General features: G+C 55.1%; 8 protein-coding genes across 8 annotated transcripts in view; 4 read left to right on the forward strand and 4 right to left on the reverse strand.

Annotated features, from left to right (window-relative positions):
• CHGG_10069 (uncharacterized protein) overlaps positions 1-2,735 on the reverse strand; it is a gene marked incomplete at both ends in the record, with an annotated part of 6,560 nt that extends 3,825 nt beyond the window's left edge. Inside the window, 2 exons of the mRNA XM_001227995.1 lie at positions 211-580; positions 640-2,735. Of these exons, the coding sequence (XP_001227996.1) occupies positions 211-580; positions 640-2,735 (2,466 nt within the window). The remainder of the gene's footprint in view (positions 1-210; positions 581-639) is intronic.
• Positions 2,736-5,314: 2,579 nt separating this feature from the next.
• Positions 5,315-5,656, forward strand: CHGG_10070 (uncharacterized protein; the record flags this gene model as incomplete). Its single annotated transcript, XM_001227996.1, has 1 exon — positions 5,315-5,656. The coding sequence occupies one exon, from the start codon at positions 5,315-5,317 to the stop codon at positions 5,654-5,656; it is 342 nt and encodes a 113-aa protein (XP_001227997.1).
• A 763-nt stretch (positions 5,657-6,419) lies between these two features.
• CHGG_10071 (uncharacterized protein) lies at positions 6,420-7,248 on the forward strand (the record flags this gene model as incomplete). Its single annotated transcript, XM_001227997.1, has 2 exons — positions 6,420-6,665; positions 6,760-7,248. 2 exons carry the CDS (start codon positions 6,420-6,422, stop codon positions 7,246-7,248), a joined length of 735 nt encoding a protein of 244 aa, XP_001227998.1.
• Positions 7,249-8,046: 798 nt separating this feature from the next.
• Positions 8,047-8,424, reverse strand: CHGG_10072 (uncharacterized protein; the record flags this gene model as incomplete). Its single annotated transcript, XM_001227998.1, has 1 exon — positions 8,047-8,424. One exon carries the CDS (start codon positions 8,422-8,424, stop codon positions 8,047-8,049), a length of 378 nt encoding a protein of 125 aa, XP_001227999.1.
• Positions 8,425-9,043: 619 nt separating this feature from the next.
• On the forward strand, positions 9,044-10,529 carry CHGG_10073 (uncharacterized protein; the record flags this gene model as incomplete). The annotated part of the gene is made up of 3 exons (XM_001227999.1): positions 9,044-9,440; positions 9,513-9,630; positions 9,698-10,529. The coding sequence occupies 3 exons, from the start codon at positions 9,044-9,046 to the stop codon at positions 10,527-10,529; spliced, it is 1,347 nt and encodes a 448-aa protein (XP_001228000.1).
• Positions 10,530-11,394: 865 nt separating this feature from the next.
• On the reverse strand, positions 11,395-12,619 carry CHGG_10074 (uncharacterized protein; the record flags this gene model as incomplete). The annotated part of the gene is made up of 2 exons (XM_001228000.1): positions 11,395-11,658; positions 11,774-12,619. The coding sequence occupies 2 exons, from the start codon at positions 12,617-12,619 to the stop codon at positions 11,395-11,397; spliced, it is 1,110 nt and encodes a 369-aa protein (XP_001228001.1).
• A 968-nt stretch (positions 12,620-13,587) lies between these two features.
• On the reverse strand, positions 13,588-15,393 carry CHGG_10075 (uncharacterized protein; the record flags this gene model as incomplete). The annotated part of the gene is made up of 2 exons (XM_001228001.1): positions 13,588-14,261; positions 14,319-15,393. 2 exons carry the CDS (start codon positions 15,391-15,393, stop codon positions 13,588-13,590), a joined length of 1,749 nt encoding a protein of 582 aa, XP_001228002.1.
• A 5,243-nt stretch (positions 15,394-20,636) lies between these two features.
• Positions 20,637-21,299, forward strand: CHGG_10076 (uncharacterized protein; the record flags this gene model as incomplete). The annotated part of the gene is made up of 1 exon (XM_001228002.1): positions 20,637-21,299. The coding sequence occupies one exon, from the start codon at positions 20,637-20,639 to the stop codon at positions 21,297-21,299; it is 663 nt and encodes a 220-aa protein (XP_001228003.1).
• Between the last annotated feature and the right edge of the window lie 1,039 nt (positions 21,300-22,338).

Below are 22,338 nucleotides of genomic sequence, written 5' to 3' on the forward strand. Positions count from 1 at the left end.
AGATCAGGACGTAGAATAGTTCACCGGGATGGAATCATGCAATTGCTTCAGTGTTCGTCTCAGCTCCATTACGTTTCGAATACAGCCCTAACTATGTTCCATGTAGACTTCATTCTCACCCTTCCCCCGATCCACTAGCTCGAGCCGTTTATGAACGGCCTCCCCTCTCCATGTGGCCGTGTTCTGTTTCCTGCCGAGCCAGAGCTGTACAGGGTCACCGCTGCCAGCCAGGGTGAATCCCTTCTCGTCCACCTCCAACGACGAGAACTGGGCATAAATCGTTGGGTAATGGCGCTGCAAGAAATGCTGAATGTTAGCCCAGTTAAGTTTGCCCTTGTGAATTTGGTGCAGGGATTTCAGGTTTTTGCCGGCATTTTCGAGGCAGTGGTTGGACTCCGAGTAGTTCCGTCCCAGGATTTGGTTCTCAACGGTGGTTTTGCTGGTCTCCTTGCTCACGACGCGGAGATTCTTGCCTCCGAGCTCTTCGGCGCGGCTCTGACCTCCGATTCGGATGATCTTGTCGATGCCGACGCCGAGAAGGTGTTTCAGAAACTGATCCAGCGCGTGGTTTGTGTAGCAACTGTATGAGACGTAACGTTAGTTCGGTTCGGAGGAGTCAGGAGACCGGGGACCCCTTACATGACTAGGATTGGGCCGAGCGTTGCCTCGTCGGCGTGGTCCAGCAAGACCCTCACCAACTGTACACCAACGTATGATTTTCCTGTGCCTGGCGGCCCCTGGATGAGGGCATACTCGCGGGTCAGGGCAGCGATCAGACTGTCAGACTGCCCTCGGTCGAGACCAGTGGCATCTTCAAGGGCCTCTGCAGTGACGTCCCCCCCAGGCACAGCAGGATTGACGGTGAGAGCAGTTTTCCCACTCCGTGTGATTGATTGAAGTCGGAACCTGAACCCGAGTCGGCGGGTGTAGGCCGGTGGCGATATCACGATAAGTGGCTCATCGTTGTTGTGCTCCGTCGACGGTAGAATCCATCGCCGGAAAGCGAGGTCTCCATCTCGCATCATCCGCTGGAGGTTCCCGAGAATGGGGACAAATGTCTCGGGGATAAGGCCGGGCAGCTCGATCAGCAACCCTTCCTGCTTCCCGACGTACATGCGGTGGAGTAAGCGCATGTTTTGTTGTGTTTCAGACGCCAACTTCACCGTGACAGCGGGATTCAGATGCTCCGAAACAAGGGTGCTCTTGTTTTTGTCATCCCGGACGTCCCAGGTCTCCTTCCTAGTGACCACGAACAACAAGAATGACTTCTGGTCACCCCGGGTTGAGATGAAGCACACCAGGCCACCGGGTTCGAGCCGAGAGGAATCCTCCCACCAGCGCCGTTGCTCCTGCAGGGTGTACTTACGCAGTTGCGGCGGTTGCGTGAACGATACGATGGCCTCAAGGTAGTCATTCACCAGCACGTGCTGAATGCTGGCCCTGGAGTAGCTGTGGGCTCTGATGTTGCCATTAATAAACCGATTTGACGCGGCAGCGTTGCCGACGTCAGGCTGTGCCAGGAGAGTGCCAATGACCTGCTTGAGCGGCCCAAAGGTGTCATGGCGCAGCAGGCGAAAGGCAGAATCGAGATGGCGCTGGACGGGATCGGCAAGAAAATGTGGCCGGGTGAAGTCGGTGCTTGGCAGATACTCGGCCATATTGCAAGTGACCTCTTCTAGAGTAGGGAATATCTCGATTTTGGTGATGTCGGGGAAGTCGTTGTCATGGTTGCCTCCTGGGACAACCACCTCCAGAGGGAAGGTTGACTCGATGGCGCCAGCAACTCTCGCCGTGCCACCATCGGCTGGTTCATGGTTTACGACGCCGCGACGCACACCATCCATCATCCTTTTAGCCATGTCAACCTTGACAGCGACGGCATCAAGGTCGCCCGTGGGTTCCACCGCATCTTGAGCAGCCACACCGCGAAGCTGAGTGGTCTTTTCGCCGAGGGCATTCAAGAGGGCCGGCAAAGCATCATTAAGGAGACACTTCCGCTCTCGCCGGAGCAGTTCGTGGAGCGACGAGGCGATAAGAGTGAGGAATCTCCGCGGCGAATGAGAAGTATTCGTCAGACGCCGGTTCAGGTCAAAGAAAAAGGCAATCCCTTGATCACCGCTGATTCCGCCGATCATTCGGTAGACGGTGCCGACATAACTATCGATCGACAGACAGAGGAGCATCGACTGGTGGGTGATGACTCTGAGGGCGGCGCGAGCAAGTCGGAGACAACTTTCATCATTCTTTGAGGTGGTGCACAATCGGATGGTTCTCTGGATAAATGCTGGTCCACCGATCTCGTCGTCGGCCAGGTCTCTAGCGACAGATTGATGGAACTCTCGGTTGGGGCTATCCATGATGCTGCCCGCGAGCTCCCATGTCTCCTCGCATTCCAGCTGGGGATTTGCACCCAGATGTGAGATGGACGAGCTGCGCTGGCGGACCTGGCGCTTGAAGTCGAAATAGTTCTCTCGGGTCTGTTTGGCTTCGCCCGGCGTGATCCCTTCAGACGCCTCTTGCTCGCGGACACGCTCAACATCTTGATCGTCGTGCGAGAACTTGCACGAGTCGCCGTACGTGCATCTCCCACGGAGAAATTGATGGCAAACACGTCGCGGTTGAGAAGACGAACCGCCCCGAGAAGAATTTCCGCGAGACCGGCCGCCGCGGTGGGTTTGCCGAGATGCTCTCCAGTTTCCACCAGAACCGCGCCAACCACCTTGATCGCGCGCCATCGTTAAAAGTGATCAACGGAAAGCAGCACGGTGCAAGATGACTGTTTGCCAAGGCAGTAACGAAGTCGTGATGGCACAGAAAAAAGTGGTGCGTAAAGTCGTGGATTGATGAACGAGGAGATCGCGGTTGGAAAGTTGGGAGAAGTAAGAGAAGAGGATAGAGAAGCACTGGCGAGAAGGAATGGGAATGTAGAAGTTGCTCAAAACTTGAACACTTGGCAAAAAGTACAAGTTTTTGGAGGGTGTGTGCGAGAGAAAGAGGCATAGGAAAGAAGTAAACTTGGTAAATTTTCGCAGGCTTCCATTCTACCGTTTGTTGTCAGGTACCTCTCAACAATTTACTTGCCACCGGGGCCTTCCCGGCTCCTCTCATGCAGACCGTAACACAAGGATGCAGCTGGGACTGGCAGGCTTCGGATTCTGTGTCCGCCTCACGTCTGCCTCCTGTCTGCCTTTGGCCGATGAAACGGCCTCTTGCTGCATGTGCCTAACACTCCACCGCCGGGGAGGGGCCAGGCTGTAGGCCCCACGCGCCGAGGACGTCACTCCGTGCTCCAGTTATTGGGGGAAGTTGAACGGAAAGGGTGCGGTGCAGAGGCCTAGATCGGGATGACAGGTTTGACCAAATCATGGCACCAAGTTGGCACAGCGAGCGTCAAGTCGTATCATTGTCACTGCACGCTTAGTACTGCCCCGCCATCGTGATCAAGTTTTATTCAACGACCCATCTCGTAAATTAGTTCAAACAAACTCGGGCTGACCGTGGCACGATGGAATTGTTGAGAAATGCACTGCCAGTCTGGCCACTCTGACCATCGCGTTCCGTTTGCAAGTGAGGTTGCAGATGTTTGCATGTGTTGGGGGGGTGGGGCTGGGGCTACGGCAGCATGCATTGAGATGCCGAACTTGGCACAGACAACCGTGGCCTTGAAGGCGGTGGATTAAACTGGGATTTAATTGACTTTCGATAGGGTTCGGGTTATATCAGGATTGCCTTCGGCGCACCGAGTCGTGTAATTACATGTAAGTCATAACGTCCCTCCTTGACTGCCCCCAGCCTGGGTCTCAATCCTATAGGGGTTGAGTCCACAACGTATTGCGCTCACCCTTAACTTTCTTTGGCTTGCTTTAAGTGCCGCCGTGGTAGCCGAAGCCTTTGTTTTGGTCGGGTGGCTCTAAGCCTCCGTGTCTGCTCTAACGGATGCTATCCGTGGCACCGCCGATATCGTGTACATGGACCCATACGAGGAGCTCATCACCGTTCAAGAACTGGGAGAGCAGACGGTGAGACGGAAACCGACCGTCCACGTCGTCACGGCTATTCATGATCCTCGGTTTGTTTGAGGTTAGCACCGTACATGTACATGGACTCTTCCGGCATCGAAACGGTAAACCATACCCGCGTTGGACGTGGCAGAACGGCGAGGCTGACAAGTCGTGTTCGTGGCAACGACGGATTCTCAGGTCCGGTTCGCATACTACAAGGTGCGTGACTGCCCTCGGGCATGTAGTTGCGATGGAATGGAGAGTGGCGTTGACAGACTCAAACTTCTCCCAAGGCAGCAAGCAAACCATGATCTTAAACTTTGTAGCTATGTAATTTGCCCACGCCTGGCACGACAAAGATTCAGACAACGATGACCCTTGCAAAGTGTAAAGTGAGCTCCTGGAAATTGCATAGCTTGCGGCTATCGGAGTGGTGACAGGGGCTCGGGCCTGGCGAGACTCAGATTCACCGAAGGAGCTGTGTGTCTCGACCATGGGCCATGGCTGAAGAAGCGAAGGGCTGCCAAGGTACCGTGGCCCTGTCCAGATTCCATTACACAGTGGTTACAACCGTGAGATATGCCAAGTGACGCCTGTCGTAGCCACGAATAGGACCAAAAGCCCAGATATCAGATGTCTCTTTGCAAACCCGAGGCGGTTAAAAAGGTCTCATCGGGCGGAGAATAATTTGTCTAAGGGGCAACCAAGTCTCCACGGTTCGGTGTATCTTTCTGTATGTTTCACATTTGTCCCCTGCCTGCCATTATACAAGGTGCTAAGATTCGATTTTATGCGGCTTATTATGGCTGAACAGAATTGACTAGCCGAATTGGATTACTGTACCCTGATGGTTACCAAATAGTTTAGTCTCACCGTGGCATCCGGACCCAGGCAGGTTGTAGCCAAGCCGTGGTCGAGCTTCGGTAGGGCTAAGGAATATATCCGCTCGCTAAGCGAGTCAATGGATTATATTGGTGTCGCCACTTCTTAGGCATTTGTGGGTATTCACTTGATCCTGTTGAAAATTGTCGACGGTTTGGGAAGAAACACCATGGGTGCGAATCTCCGCAGGCATCTTGATTCATACTCGGATCCCGTCAAGAAAACTAGGTGAATTTCGTAGTCAACGTATAAAATGGGTCAGTTCTCCCCTTCAGTGGCCAGTACTTTTGATACCGGACACACAAACAGACAGACACCAGACGCCAGACGCACCTCACTCTTCAGCCCTTCCTCCCAGTCTTGGGCCTTTCAAATCTTAACGCTACCTTCGCACCCATCCAAGCTTCGTCATCCCTTCACAGTCTGTCAACATGAAGCTCGCCGTCTCTCAAACGATCCTACTCCTTCTCGCTCCCTTGGCTCTAGCTCTCCCGACAGGAGGAGCATCCTCCACCATCACCCCAAAGGGCTATACGGCGCCGGGTAGCAACTGCAGAGAGTTCCGCGGCCAGATGATCTGCGCTCGCGATGATGCTGCTCCCGCAAATGTCGGCAAGCGTGGCTACACGGCGCCCGGCAGCAATTGCCGGGAATTTCGGGGCCAGATGATCTGCGCTCGCGATGGGGCTGCTCCTGCAGAGGCTGACAAGCGTGGCTACACGGCCCCTGGTAGCAATTGCAAGGAGTTCCGCGGACAGATGATCTGTTCTTAAGGGGATGAAAATCTGTGATCACCTCGCTTCACATTGGAGCCGTGGGCTGCCCGTTCCACTCAACTTACGACGAGATGCACGACCCCTTCATCCTGAACAACAGGAACACTGAGCTAGGGGTGGGGGTCATTGGCGAACGGACCACTATTACCATTGCCGCGGGAAAACAAAATGTATTGTCCGGAGTGGGAGAGATAAGGGGGCTTTTGACTTTGCTTTGGCTTACAGGGTGGAAATATAAGGTAAAGGTACTTAGGGGTTCTCTTATAGAAAACATACAGAACTGTTGCTTGCATGCATTGCCGCATTATGGTCGCGAGTAAGGTACCTTGCTATTACTAGCATCGAAAGACCAGATTATAGACGAAGGCGTATTGCTTTCAGAGTGCACCTATATGCTCTTGACTCTGCCCAATGTCTGCCTACATGTACTGACCACCTTGACGCGTTCCACCTCGCAGAGTCGATAGGGCACTCCTGATTCGTGCTCTGTTTTGCACACGATGGCCGTCGCCGAGCTTGGCTACCGGGAACGCCCCAGCCCTTGACTGATCACGTTATGGGTTGCCAAGTTGGGTCTGGGCCAACTCCATGTTTCAACCACTTGACAACACAAGGGCAGCAGGGTTCAAGGTTCCGAAGGATCCACGTCCTTGCCACCGCCCCCGGTTGATCTGTATCATGACTGCGCGACTGCCAACTTCTGCTCTTCCACTTTACATCAGCTCATCCCGGCTGCGGGCTGCAGCTCCATTCGACCACCATGGCATCCGACCCAATATTCTTTGAGTTGAGCTGGTCAATTCTCAGTACCATCGGGGCATGCAACGTCTTTTTCGGGCTTCTGGTCATCAGCGTCACCAACCTGTCCCCGATCGCCGCCGTTCCCCTCGTAACCTCGACCGCCTGCGCCATCGCAAATGGCCTTTGCTTCTACGCGTTTTACTTGCCAACCGTCCCGAGCATGAACCGCGCGGTCGCTTCGGCCTTTGCGGACATGGCATGGATGGTAAGCAGCCTCGGGTTTGTTTCGCCGCCTTCGGCGAGATGCAAGGCACTGTGACACATCATGAAAACGGGCAGCGTTAACTTGTCCACGATAGATCCAAGAAGCAGGAATGTCGCTGTATAGCTATGTGATATTAAGTCGCATTCTACGGGATAGGCAGTGGTACGTATACGCGGGCCTGTTCTGGACGACCATGGTGGCCATCGTCGTGGTTCGCATCAACATCGCCGTTACTCGGGTCATGTACATCAACAGCCAGAACGCGGCGCTCCAAAGGACCGTCAACTACCTTCATATGGCCTACTTCCCCTTTATAGCCATTCTCGAATCCGTCAACGCATTCTACCTTCTGAGGACTTTTACCCACGCCCAGATGTCCTGCCTCAGGAGGCAGAGCAAGGCGAGCCTGCTACGGTACCTGATGCGCAGCACCGAGGTCCGCCTGGCGCTCCTTGCCCTCGTCGGCATTATGCGCGCCGTCACCTACTGGTTTCAAGACAGGGCCCAGAGAGCGACCAACCTGGCCAGCCAAGTCGACCGCTTCTGCTACACGATGGAGTGTCTCTTTCCCATCATTATGTAGTTCGTACCCCTCTCGCCCCCCCTCGCTCCACCCCTGCCGCCCTCCAACCGCATGGCCTGCAGCTAATTCCCGACTTAGCATCGACATGTTGTCCTCCAAGATCGTCTACACCAACCAACAACAGGAACGATGCGGTGTCCCTCTGAATCTCCAACACCCACAACCCGACATCGGGGTGGAGCCGAGCGCGGCCAAGGCGACAGGGTCGTTTCCCACTACCAGCCGAGTGGAACACGTCGAGATGGAGAACGTCTCCAGCGGCAGCGGCGCAGGAAGTCCGCAGGCTCGCATCATGAGGGCCGCGCCACCGTTTGGCGAGGCAGTGTCACACTATGATTCGGAGGTGATGGATCAGAGCTGTGCTGGAATCAACAACAGGAGGTCCGAGATTGGGGTTGCGGTCAGCGAGCGGAGGGATGAATCCCCATCAATATCCGGTTGAATAGGTACTGAATGGACGGCATAGGAAAGGCGGCGTTGTCGGTTCTGGATGGATGGCGTTGTGGAATTGGGTATGCCGGCAATGTCAATTGTACTGTGGTAGATAATATGTGTGCCTTGACCTTGACGTTTGCAAAGACATCTTCGATGGGTGTCATATTCTCGGATGGGAAGTGATGTGCTCTACGAGGCAACCGAGTGGACGAGAAGATCATTAGAGGAGAGATCTTGAGATACCTAAGCGGAGAGGTGTCAACGGTCTGCGGCGACGTCAACGGGTCCCGCGACAATGCCAACGGGCCCGCGGCGACGTCTAGGAAGGAAACGAAAACCTAATATTACATAAATGAAGTACCCCTAGGGCTCGCCTAGAAAACGAATCTCCTGAATCTTGTTACCTGACTTGGCCTTGATGCTCTCAAAGACGTCTTCGATGGGTGTCACATAGACGCACCAGCCGCGGGTCTGGTTGGGACGTTGTCCTCTAAACAACAATCCCACTGCGTTTCCATGTGTGTCCCAGACAATAGACCCAGAGTCGCCCAAGCGTGCAAATGGTACATCCAGGTCCTCGCTGATGAACATGAACTCGTCGGACTCGACGGCCACTCCGGTTCCATCCATGTCCATGTATCTCGACTCTTTGGTGACACAGTCGGGTCGGAGCTTATCAAACTCGCCGATCGTGCATTTTGTCGAGGCACCGACCTTGTAAACACAATCGCACTTCTCCATCTTGTAGAGAGATCTGGGACCTGGTGGCGGTGACGCGAGCCTGCAGCGCGGTGTCGTGGGTGGCGGAGTTGGCCGCCGTCACCCACGACGCCGCAGTAAGTCGACGGTGCGGCGGTCGGCCGAGCGCGCTGCGCGCTACGGCGAACGGGTGAGAATACACTGATGCTACAGTTAGCCACTTTCTAATCTTGTCTTCGGTCAAGCAGCTGCAAGATGCGGGCGAGGCGCCAGCCCTCCCGAGCAAGGACTCCCCGATGGTACTTGCAGGGCTGCGCGGGAACCAACAGCGTCTTGGCTGCAGCACTTGTCGGCCAATAATACTAAGGTAGGTAAATATGTCCCCAGGGCTCAGGCGAGAGTGGAGAGCCTCGCCGGCTATTATCGTGCCGCGCCGCTTGCGATATCCCTCAACCCCCAAAGCCAAACGTAGACTACCTCATGTGGACGGAGGGAACCCCTTTTCCTTCTTTCTTCTCCGCGGTCGAGCGTGGACTACTTTCTTGTTTTAGCCGGGGGATTCCAGACTCAGCCTCCGGTGAGACTGGTCGTTATATTATCGCGGTTCTTATCTTCAATTCCCGCTGCAGCAGCGCAAGTCAGCCATCCTGGATCTGCAAAGATGTTTCTTCTTCAAGTCCTCCCTATTGCACTTTCTCTGCTCTTCACGCAGCCTCCCGGTGTTCTTGCCGACGACTGCCCGCCCATAACATGGACAAAGGATCGGGTCGCAAAACGGTCTCCTGCCGGCGCCACGGACATGGCCTTTGCTCCGATTGCCTCGGCCATGATACCCATTGTGGCTCGCAATGAGACCCGGGTCACCCGGCCTGTCATCCAGCCCGGCGAGATCAATTGCCGCTTCTGGCACAATACATACGAGGATCCAACCTACTACACATGCACCGAGATGGCCAACCTGTACGGCATCGCTCTCAAGGACTTCTTCTTCTTGAACCCAACCGTGCTGCCGGACTGCTCCAACCTCAAGCCAAACACGAAATATTGTGTCATCGGGTGTGAGTGTCGTACCTTATCTACTACCTGATGTATCTATCCCCTGACGACTCACGACTGACGCCAACGTACAGTTATTGAGCCCCTTCGCTCTACCGATGGCTTCTGTGGCCCACAGCACAACAATGCCACCTGCCTTGGGACCGAGGCGCAGTGCTGCAACGCAGAAACATGGACCTGCGGTAACACCGAGTAAAGAGCCGAATCACTCCAAACTATCATTATCTCTCTTCAGAGCCCAGACTGACTGCCCCCACAGAGAGGATTGCGCCAACGGCACTTGCTATGAAGGAGCCTGCTTCGGCGATGTGGAGTATAGCACCGATGGTACTTGTGGCTGGCAGCATGGCAGCAGAAAGTGTGCCGGAAAATGGGGGGATTGTTGCCACCACAACGGTACCTGCGGCACCGGCACTGCCTTTTGCGCCAAGGGGAACTGTCAATCGGGGAACTGCGATTGGGATGCCATCTTCCAGTTGACAACCACTTCGGTGGCAGCAAGCAGCAGCACCATTACTACTGACCCCAGCGCATGGCCCACCTTCCCTATTACCGACTGCGTGGGCGGCAAGGGTCCGGAAACAATAGGCGACAGCCTCTGTGATCGGACCTGCCGCCTCGGCTTCTGCCCCGCGCCTTGCACATGCACGAATCCCTCCACCCCCGAACCTCTTCCGGATACGCCTCCGGGAGTCCATTGCTGGGGCATGTTGGGGGTTCCGGCCGAGTATGACGCCTTGTGTAGCTTTATATGCGCCTACTACAGCATATACATGTACATCCTCCCCGCAAGAGTCTGCACCATTATCCCGTACACCACCACCCCGACCGAAGGGGCCGTATGCGTCCGGGGCGAGGGCGAGGGCGACTACATGGGCTTGTGCGAGTTCTCCTGCCGCCACGGCTTCTGCCCATCTGACACCTGCTCCTGTACCCTGTACGGCCACAAAGACACGTGGGCGGGGACACGGCCAGGCCAGACGGGAACCCCGGGTGTGCCGGCGCCAGGCAGGGACGAGAGCTATGCCGAGTTGTGCAGCTATGCGTGTGATCACGGGTATTGCCCTGAGGGGTTCTGTGTGATTCCCTGAAGCGTGTTGCAGGTTTTGTAGGAACCACGGCTCATAGATAAGTCGGATTAATACATCATATTTAACACTAGCTTGGTTAGGTACCTTTATGAACACCCACCGTGGTTGGGAAAGACATTATGTCTCGAGTATGGAAGTAACATGGCGAACAAATACATATCGGAACCGTAGATATGGCAGGACTCAACTACCTAGCTGCTCGTTAGCAAGGCCTGGTTCCCTACGTTACTAATGTACTAGATACATGAACCAGCCGCAATGATCGAAAGAGGCCTTCCCTACGAACTGATTTGATAATACACGCTTCAGAGCCTGTGCCAACCTCATCGCCGTAGCTCCACACTCATACTCATCAAACAGCAAACACCACACCCCCCTGCTTCTCTGTCATGAGCTGGACCGACCACCTCTCACATAGCAGGTAGCTGTACCAGGCCGCTCACTTCCAACAGCAATTTTATTCGATAACTACCCTCCCGAGATCTGACGACTTGCTCGGCCACACGTGACACATCCGCGGGTGACCCAGGCCAACAGCCTCCTCAGGGGGTGTGAACGAAGTAGAATGGACGAGCCTTTGCAGCCCCCATCGCCGGCGTCGATAGTATTATGAATTATATATTAGGGTGTAATCAGCCGGCGGCTGTCAGTCCCACCAACGCCATTATAGTTTTCACGATCACCACAACAATCATTAACAGACCCTCCACCCCAGCCCTGGCACCCTCCTAACCCTTCCATCAGGTCTTGACCAAAGCCATTCTCCCCCTTCACCTCCCCCTTCCCCTTCCCCTCCCCATTCCCCCTCCTCATTTCACCACCCCCTGATCAACCCCCCCCTCCTCCTCCTCCCCCTCGGACCGAATCATCCTTCGCGACCCCCAACACCACAAAGCGATAGGCGCTCCGAAACAAGCAATACAGCCAAAACCAAGTTCAGCCCCTGCAGCGCGGCCAGCAGCGCAAAGGTGGCGGCCTGCGCGCCGCGGCACTTGTACTCCTGGGCGGCCCAGTCCAGCGCGAGGGGGCCGACAACGGCGTACTCGGTGGCGAGAGAGTAGAGGATGGTCAGGTTCAGGTAGTGGCGCAGGTAGATCCAGGCGGCGATGCAGAGGGCGAAGGTCACCGCCTGCGCGGGGTGTTTTATGTAGTTGAGGGATTGGGAGATCTGTTCCCCGTGGGGGGGGGGGGGGGGGGGTTAGTTGGGCTGGTAGGGTATGAGTGGAAAGTAGGGGGTGACTCACGGCTAGGAAGAGGTCACTGATGTCGTGCGTGATGTAGATGGAGATGCCGATGTACATGAAGTGGAAGCGGTAGCTCAGGAAAATGAGGCTGATGGTAATGATGTGGTGCCCGATGAGCTCTCTGAAGTCCTTCCGCGGCTTCTCCTGGCCGAGGACCATCACGATGGCTTGCTGCACCCAATAGGCCGCCTGGAACAGGTAGTAGAACTTGAAGATGCCATCATGGGCTAAGTTCGGATACGTTTCGTACATTGGGCGCGTCTTGAAATACCATAGGCCGGGGGTCTGTTTCATGGTGTAAAGTCCAAGTGGCCCAGAAAAAGCAAAGTAGCAGGCCGTGTACATCTGCTCCATGAAGCGGGCCTGCTTAGCTTTGGACTTTATCCCTCCCAGACGCGCCAGCGGCCGCAGCACCTCTTGCATGATGAACTCGCGAGTGAAGGTGAGGAAGATGGTGTAGAAGCCGACGAAGGCAAAGTCCCAAGGTCCCTTTCCGTACTGGCCATCATCGAGCTTGTAGGAAAGAAAGAGAAAATGATGGACAACATTGGATTCAGTCGGGTTAAAGGCGTAAAGTCCGAGGAAGCCGAAAATGAGTCCCAGAGGTATGGCCCAGGTTCGCTGGAGGAGTCCTCGGAGGTACCCACGAGACCGCTTCCTCCTCCGCAGACGTTTATCAGGCTTTGCTAGTTGGCCGGGCCGTGTTTGGACATGGGGCATTGAAGGTAACCTTTGTGAGTTCGATTTGATGCGTTGACGAGATGGGCGGCCATTGTGTGTGGTCGTGGTGGTATCGAAAGGACTTGTCGAACTGCTGAGTAGTGAGAAGGCTTCGGTGGTGGCCATGTCGGCGGAAGTGTGCACTGATTCTTGGCCTGTATTGGTAGAGAATGGCGATTTCGGGTCCATGAGAAGAGAGTGCGACTGCGAAATAATGCAGTGACACAAACTCGTTCGTTCAATTTACTTGTAGTTTCTTGAAAACAGCGGTTGTGTGGGTCGATTCGTCATGTGGGAGAAGCGGCGGCCCGCGGGTGCCGAGATACGCGCATAGCAAGTGCCCGCCTTCCCGAAATGATAAATCCATTCCATTTGGTCAGAAACGTGAGGGCAAAGTGCGAGATGGCGGGGATAGGGGTATAGACTTCCGCGCTAATTCCGAGGCGCGAAAAGGATCTAAAATCAGCGAGTTACGAAATTGCGGACCTCATTCATCCAGTTGAGACTCGAGAGGCAGACCTCAGGGTCAACAACGACATACACAACTAACCCTAACCCCATTGTAGTTGGTTACACCAAAGATTTAGGCAGAACGTCAGTTGCATCCTGGCACCTCAAGGCATACAAAGTATCTAGGTATTCGTAGTCACTGATAGATGGATGAGAACTAGATGCAAAAGCAAAACAAACTTGATATTTTTGCTCAATATACACAGGGAAGATTACGGTATTATAGCTAGTTTGTCTATGGCTCCAAAGAGGTCGGGGTATATGGACACGGAGGTTGAGATTTTGCGCTCCCACCAGTTCCCACCAACACCACTTCTAAACAGTAAAGAAATGAAAAAGATTGACCATAGTCGATGGACAGTGATAGGAGATTGCGCATAATTAGCACACAACGCATAAATGTGAGGATGTACAAGTCATGTACTGGTCAGTAGACGAGGCATTTCGGCAGTACCTCATCTCATGGTCGTGTCATGAATCCACCCGTGTCCGTGTCCGGGCCGGTCTTTGGGAGACCGACCTACACCGATAACTCGGAACACCGCTCCAGAAACGCCGGAATCGAGCCCCCTCACGTTGCTCCCTTAGTCCCAGCCCGATGGTTTCTGCCAGTTCGACGGGCTCACAGGCGACGGGGGCGGGAAAGTATGCGAAGGCGCCGTCGGCTGTGTGGGTGTCATTGGCTTATACTTGGCCGCGAGATCGTTGAGGTTTCCATGGGCGCTAGCGGGGGGCGAAGTCATGACACTGGGGGCACCGGACGGCGGAGCGGGCCACGACAGCAGAGACGGTGAAAACACACCACTGCTAGCAATGCTGATACCGCCGAGAGAATCTTGACTAGTCCGGCGAGGCGCTACTGCTCGTGGCGGGCTCTGAGGGAAGGTAGACGACAGTGGCGAGACCTCGAACGGGCTAGTGGGACTGCCAGGGCGTCTGGGCGGGAGTGCGACGACGAGTTCGGGAGGGCCGTCGGCGCGCTCGGGGCGGGCAACCGTGGGGCCGGGGTGTGCCACGGGAGAAGGCTGCATAGTGCCGTAACCGACCGTGCCCCGGTTGTTCTCCGTCATGAGGGCATCGCCGTGGCAGCCGTCAGTAAACAGCAGACCGGCGCCCATTGATGACCGCTTCTTGTCGTTCTCTGAGTAGGGAGTGGACTTGAAGGGCGTGTACTTGGTAAGGAAAGCTTGAACGCGAGGCGTGCGTCGGTATCTGTAAAGCAGCAGAGCCAGGAGGACAAGAAGAAGAACCAGGACGGCTGCGAAGTCAGTTAGAAGACCCGCACATATTGCGATATGGGGGGTGATAGGCTTACCAACAACACCACCAATAACACCAGGGAGGGAGCTTGGGTGCGAACCGGAATCCGAGTTGTTGTTCTTGTCGCCGTTACCAACCCCGCCAAACCCTCCGTTTTCGGTGTTGCCATTGCTGTTCCCACTCCCATACGACGCCCCGGAGCCGGCGGCCAAATCCCCAAAGTCAGTGTGAGAAAAGCCGTCGCCCGTAAACGAGCCCGATCCGGTTTCTCCCGATGTCGTCGTTGAACCGGCAGGAGCCGGGTTACCATTGGCGTCATTTCCCTTTTGCGTGACAACCGGCACACCAGCACCATCTACCACAATACCGCCCTGATCGGTGGTGCCAGGCGTGGAGTGCGACCCCGTACCCTGCCCGTTGGTTGCCGGCGGCGTATTGCCCGAGCTCTGCGATCCGCCACTTCCACTTCCAGCACCACTGCTGCTGTTGCTGCCCCCTCCGGTCGTGCCACCACCGCTGCTGGTCCCCCCATTACTGTCATTTCCGGTTGTTCCTCCCGATTCGCTTCCACTACCGGAACCCGACCCGCTGTTCGTACCCGACCCGGACGAACCGGATCCGGAGCCCGTAGACCCAGAACCATTGGAGCCAGAGCCTGTAGACCCGGAGCCATTGGAGCCTGAACCGTTTGAGCCGTTAGAACCGGAACCGCTAGAGCCGGACCCCGAAGAGCCAGCGTCTGACGAGCCAGAGCCGGAAGATCCCGAGCCCGAGCCCGAGGATCCATCGTTTGACCCCGAACCCGAGTTTCCAGAGCCATTGCCCCCCGTCCCCTCCGCAGGTGGAGGTTGTTGAGTGGCCGGGGGATTAGTGGTCTCCGGCGGGTTCGTAGGCTGAGGGACCGCGGCAGGTGGGTCCTGTGCCGGCGGGGGTGTATCAGGCGCAGGTGCCGGAGCTGGCGGCGGTGGTGTCGGGTCGGGTGTCGGAGCCGGGTCCGGCTCCGACTTAGCACATCCCGGCGAGTTGGGGAGGAGCTTGCACACCGGGCTGGTGAGTGTCTCGACGAGTTCCCCCAGAAGTCTCTTTCCCCGGAGTTTCTCCCTGATCGGCCCAGGCGGTGGGAGCCGCATCTCGTTGCGTTTAGAGGTTGATATCAAAGGATGGTCAAAGTGTCATGGCAACCCAGAGATTGGAGGTCGGAACAAAGTCGATCCGCGGAAGCCACGTCTCGATATCCCGAAGTCCGAATCGTCCGGGAAACCCGACCTTGTGAGTTGAGTCAAGGAGTGACGGGTAGAGAGTTGGGTAGTTAGAAGAGTTAAGTCTAACCAACGATCGAGTGAGAGTGAGAGCGAGGCGTCCAAAGCCGAAAGAGTGAAGGCTATGGAGGCGCGTCAAGGGAATGGCGGGAGGGCTCGATGTCGAGGGGGCCGGATGCAACAAAAAGGATTGATGAAAACACATTGGCACACGCAAACTCGCAAGGTCCAGAGCGCCTTGCAGCATCACAGTGGGTCGGCACACAAGCCGAACCCGGCATGATGGGAAGGGGTTTGGCCTTGCCGCTTGTTCCTGCCATCCATGGATGTTGTGCTTGTTCCTGGCCGACCCCGCCGGGTTGTGAAATGGTTGTCACCTTGACGACTTGGCGCCGAACTGTTTCAACCCTGCCACTTTTGCTTCAGGAAACGATCGTCAGGTCTGCCCTGACGCCCTGTCCCAGTTCGGTATAGCGTTGAGTTCCTGGCACTTTCCGGCCCCCGGCAGAGGAACCAGGCGAGGCAAGTGGAGCACAAGCCGGGCAGAGCGAGCAAGGGTTGGGCCAACCGAACCAGACACGCAAAGCCGTTCCTTCTTGGGCCTTCCCCTGGGCAAGCGGCGGCAAAACCTTCGCAACGGCAATTCGCCATTCTCATATTAACGGTTTTTAACGGTGACCCTCAACCCACGCGGTGGCTAAAGTCGGTCGCATACCTATCAACGTTCTGCATCGGTGTTTAACACGCCGCAATCACACTCAGTCAACATATCTAAAACATATCCAGAAGCCCGACGGCACAATTGCCCGATTATTTGTTTTCAGTGCTGACAAGTTTGCACCCAAAATATGGCCCCACACTGTCGATCTCTGGCTCCTGCAGTTCCACCACGCTATCCCCCACGCCCATTTCCGGCTGCAGCGAGGAAAGCATTGGCACACTTGCACGCGTCTCGCGCTCGCCGGTCCCATGTCAGTACCCTTGCGGCAGGACGAGGAGAGGCAACATCTGTGATTCACAACATGGGCATGCATTGCGGCCAGGGTTGAGAGGAGTCGACAGGCGTTGGGCTGGATGCAGCATGCTGAACGGCGGTGAGGTGGAGTCCGATCGTGATGCAACTGCAACAGCAAAGGTTTGCTTTCCGGGCTCGCCAGGCTGGCCAGGCCAGCCATGCGCGCGGATCACCGCGAGGGTTGCGAAAGCTTAAAGACCACAGATCGGCATGGCTTCGTTGACGATTATGGCGACGAGTTTGACGGCCAGGTATTGTCGCCGCCGTCATCCCCATGTCTCGTCGTCCGCGTTGAGCACAGTACACTTTCATCACTTGCTCAAAACGCAATCGATCGCAATACGAACGAATTTTTTTTGAGTTCTCCTCCTTGAACTGTAGCGTTTTCCTATTTGAACTGTAATGGTCCGTGCGCCACACTGCAAAACGTCGGCTAATTAATTCTGCCGCTTGATGCCTGCCACAAGGGGTAGGGGGGCTTGAACGATCCGGATGTAGTTAGCATGCTAAGGCCACAACGGCGCAGTAAGAATACCCTCATTTAAGCATTTAGAATGGATTATTCATGTGCTGATTCTTTGATTTCAGGTTTTCTTATCAAATATATGTCATTGCGTAGTCTGCAGGACATGGAAGAGTTACCGGCTTCACTCCAACCAGAGGCTGTCTTGACAGGGTCTCCTTATGGTGCACCCGCACCACCAAGTATCCGCCAGGCCACCGTCTCTTTACTGGCCCGGCTTACGCCTCCTACAACGAGCTCTTGCTTGATCTGAACTTTTAGGGGAAGTCCTACGGTCTGGGATTTGTGAAGAGGCGAGCTTCGAACTACATCAACGGACAAGCCACGCGTTTTGATCTCTACTGCGACCGGGGACAAGCCAGACCTTCTATCGCAACCGTCCGCAAGACCACGATTTCCAAGACAGGGTGCCACTGGCGAGGCGTTGCTAAAGCCTTGAACCTCCGAATGGGAATCGGAGGACCTAGCCGAGGTAGAAGGACCTCCGGCGTCGAAGAGAGGCCGGAATAACAAATCCAAAAGCTCGGCAGTGAAGGCCGTCCCGGCAACAGCCCCAATTTCACGGCAGGAGGTGCAGCAACAGGAAGTCACGCAAGACAGCGTAGAGGACTGCATTCACGTGGCAGTCCGAGGGTCAGAATGACCTCGGCCTGGAAGCAACGGTCTTTATTTTCCTTTTCTCGCAGCAGAATTGAGAGTTTTGGGTATTTTCCTTGAATCAAGAATTCTTGGTATTCGTGCGCTCTGCTGGATGAAACTGGTGGCTGTTGGGAGCGAAGTTCCATGATTTGTGTCCCAAAGTAGGGCGGCGAATCATGCAGCTCACCGCCTTCCCGTTTTGGCTGGCGCACGGACCATTACAGTTCAAATAGGAAAACGCTACAGTTCAAGGAGGAGAACTCTTTTTTTTTAATCAGCCCCTATTTCCAGCTGGGACGTGGGGCTGAGCCAAAAATGACCGCCAATATTGACCCAGGTTCCCCAGACTGGCCAGTGCGCGTCCGGGGGGTTGTTGACCCGCGAAGTCGCGCCTCAAACCCCTGGTCATTTCAACACCGAGAGCGAAGCCGGGATGGCATCACTTGAGGCGGCAGCCACGCGACGAGTCGAGCGCGGGGTGGTCGGGCGGCCGTCAAATGGGAAACCCTTCTTTGGCCACGCCGCGAACACGTGAAGTCAGTCCGTGTGGGGATGGAGACAAAGAGGTTACCGACCGCGTGAGCCTTGACCATGCTAAAACACGGGGTGGCACAATACCAGACATGTCTTGAGCACGTGGCCTAACGCGCTACTTTGTTGAAGGAGCTTGTGTCCTCCTCTCTGAAAATGGAACGTGAGCCACGATCACAGACGGCAACCTTGGCGGAACTGTTCCTCAAAACCGTGATCCTGGCCCTCAAAGTCCTAATTCCGATGATATGGCTCCGGAGCAAGCTCTCCCCCATTCAGTTTATCATCGGAGGCACGGCGTTGGTCCTTGCTGCATTTCTCTTTGATTTCTCGCCGACCCAAGACTCTGGTTGCCCGCCGTCAATGCGCCCTAGCAATCTCCGCGACCCGGGGAGAGTGGAGAGACTAAAGGCGAAGGGGCCAGATTGAGGAGGTGTAATGGTAGCTTAAGCTCGGTCCGATAGTGCTGAAACGCCAAGTGGCTAACCACATGTAACGCTACAGGTCTCGTGAAATGATGTCTTGTGGCTTGGGAATCCGAGGTTTGAAAGGCCGCCGTTTCCGGATGCAGCGACAGTATGTTATACGCTGAGGTACCTATCAAAGAAAAAAAAGACTTTGAAGATCTCATGCGAGTCATATCTCAAGGCCGAGACGTGCTTGCAGTTTGACTAGATGTTTAAAATTGAGCGGAGCAAGGCCGTAAAAAAGCTATAAACCAACGACGAGATATGCGGGAGACTCATACGAGACAAAATTGTTGCCATTGAGCATCTTGAAGGACCTGCAGCCCCCGGCCCGGCCACCGCGGAAACGGCGTTGGCGGCAAACGATTTCAACCGACGACGAACGGTCGCAAGACGTCGATTCGGACAGCATGCCTGAACCGCAAGCCAGGATTCCCGTTACGATCAACCGAACACTCGGCAGCCGGCAGCATCACTGTTCAAGATCCGTGTCCGCGTGTCCGCGTTCTCAAGGAAAAATAGTTAGATCAATGTCAACGCCGGCCGTGAAGCATGGGTTTGATCAAAGAAAAACCCGGGCTCGCAGTAATCTCTATCGGCTAACTGAAGCTTCAGAGACGAGAACGGTCACTTTCGCTACGACGGAGCCGTCCAATCCCCCAACGACGGCCCTCCCGGCGGCGCCCAGTATGTACACTGCATTTCAGCAACTTTGGCGTTGCTCTCATACTGACTACCCCTAACCAACAACATGCCCAGCGCCACCGAGTTGTTTTGAGTCTGTTACCCTTGCCACCCCATCCGAGACGTAGGTTGAACCCAGTTCATAACACCAAATACATCGGCTTACCGAGCCCAGAGCCACATCCGCAGGTTGGTTCAAGTTACTCGCAGAAAAGGTCGACCTAGTCTTGAATAAACGGCGGCGTGCCGGTGACAGTGTGGACAAGATCGCAGTTCTCAACACCGGGCTGGGATTAACGCCACTTACGAGCGAATCGACCACTGCCTTAAACAGCATGGCTCAAAGATCATCGACTATTGGGATTGGAGCAAATCTAACCACGAGGCCGATAACCGTGTTGGATACGGGACAGCAGTTTGCGATGTGCTTGTTCGGACTGCCAAGGTGCATTTGTACGTCGGCAAGGTGACCGATAAAGCAGCATTCGATGACAAGGTGCCAGCCAGGGTCGTTCAGGTACGTGTGTGGGTGGTACCTGAATTAACATCCGTAACGTAAACCCAGTCAAGGGACTACCCCACGCATCTACCTATTCTCCCTTAACACACATTACTTTATATGTTGATGCGGTTCATATCACGGAGCAACAGCCCGAGACTCATAGGGGACCGCTAGGACGTTTTCGACTTTTAAGGTGGGATGGCCCTATCGGTAGCGGCCGTTCCCAGCAGTTTGCTCTCGTTCCTCTTGGGGACTGGAAGCTTTCTTGACCCTAACCTTTGCCTCTGTGCACGACACAACAAGTTTACCTTTCTCCGCCGGTCATAACGGTCTCATTGCTCGAGAGAATGGAGGCGCGCCCAGCACAGCCCGTGTTCCTGCCGTTCCGAGCTGCATCCAAAACCTTCTTATCTTGCGTGAGCGGGGTGCCCATCACTCTCGTTCCTTCTTCCCACAGCGTGTTTTCGTTTCCCGGACAGAAAGAGCACGGATTCATGGTTACCTTGGTAGGTCAGTCAGTAGGTAACTGCCAACAGCGAACCGCGTCTAACCTTCCTAAAATGTAAAATATCACTCTGCGCTTTCCAGGACAATACAAATGATCCGAATGCAAGGACCAGCGACTGCCTCGGGACAGGTCTTTAAAACCTGCCTCTTTTCGCGGGCCTCTCCACTTCTCTTCTCTTCCCTTCCCTCTTCATAACAGACCGAAAACTGCTTCTTCAACTTTGTTTCTGACGCTGAAGAAACATCATGGCATTCGTTGACATTTGGGTCGCGGTCTTGACGCTTATTGGGAGCATCACCTCCTCTCTTATTGCATTGCCCGTGCTAGGTGACGTTTTGCGTTGGTTCGGGCTCCGCCCACTCCCTCCCCATGACCGGGTTCCCGAGCTTCTAGTGGAAGTTCGTGATGATCAGAGTGGCCTTGTGGTTGGCCCGACGACTATCATCGGAGGCCAGCAGGGCCTTGTTGGCGGTCAGGACACCATTGGTGGGGACCTAAGGGCCCTCATCGATGCTGCTCAGTCCCTCGATAAAAACCTGATGGTCGCTGTTGAGAATCAGAAGGCTATACTCGAGGTCATTATGGCCATCACGGATGAAATCGAAAAGTTCGGGGATGACTTGAACAGCCGCTTCGACAACGTCAGGGATGTCCTTGACGCTATCGTGAGGGTGACAGAGTCATCGACCGAAGCCCTTGGGCAGATGTCGGCCCTCGTCGCGGCAGTGAGTGGCCGCCGCATGGCGCAGTCAGAACCTGCGTCAACGGCCACTCAGACCCAAGGCACTGAAGTCTTGAAGGGACGGAAAGGTAGCTACGGCGCCACCGTTCTGGCTGCTTGCGTGAACACGGCGGAAACGCAGCAGCTCCATCCGTCGATCCTTCGAGGCGGCGGATGGTGCCTCTAGGGGACCCGATATCATACATTAGACCTGCATTCTTAGAAAGGCACTAGAGGTACCCCGGCGTTGGAATTGCACCTCTGACGTGGTGCCGGGGCTCGGCAACATTCTCTTGAGCGTGTTACCGCCAAGACAATCCCGCTCAGGTATGTTGCTTTCCCTTGGCCCATTGTTGTTTTCTTTTGGACATCCTCCTCTCATTCTCCGCCTCTCACTCATCTCCGCCTTGTCCCTCACCCAGTCTTTTTCAGCTGCCCGTTTTGCCTTCTGTTCATATCCCCTATTTCTTCGCTCGATCATTTCTGCTTCTCTTTTCCATTCTCTCGCCACTCCCAAACCGCTTCCCCACTCTCATTTCGCCTCTCCATCGCTTTTCCTTCGCTGTTTTCTCTCATCGCTCCCTTTTGTTTGCAGCATCGTATTCGCGATAGGTGGGCCGGATTTCGTGTTGAGGATCTTTCCTTTCCGGTAGCCCTGCATCGACTGATATGGGCTCGGCGGTGGGTCGGCTCAGTTTAAGGGGGGGCGTTGGGTTGGAGGAGGTCAGATTCGGATGTTGAGAGGTCGGCAGTGGCAACCTTGGTCGTGGCTTGACTGTGAATACCACCTCGGCATTGTAAGGTACTTTGCGTACTCTGTATAGACCATTCAATGCCTACTTGTTAACTGAAACACATTTTTCTTTCGTATATGATTGCCTTCTGATGCCATGGTTCGTACAGATACCATGCAGCCTTGACTACGCCAGGCGGATAAGCCCCCGTGTCCCGCTTGGTCCAGCAGGAAGCCTTCGTACACCGCTGCCCAAAAGTCACCAATTTAAATTCAGTGGCCGATCGACCACTTCCCAGTTGATGATAGGAGGTGATGGTGATAAACCAAGATTTCCCGTGCTCTAGCCCGCGCTCTATTGTAGTTGTATAAGCCGTGATGCACAGACGGCATGACTCGACGACATCACGGCACAGCGCGAACGAGGCCGGGGATAGACCAGATGTATAGCGGAGGGCATTGACTACCGCAAAGGGGATGCGTGGCGACGTTA

This window comes from Chaetomium globosum, genomic scaffold, assembly GCF_000143365.1.
Source record: "Chaetomium globosum CBS 148.51 scaffold_7 genomic scaffold, whole genome shotgun sequence".
NCBI lineage: Eukaryota > Fungi > Ascomycota > Sordariomycetes > Sordariales > Chaetomiaceae > Chaetomium > Chaetomium globosum.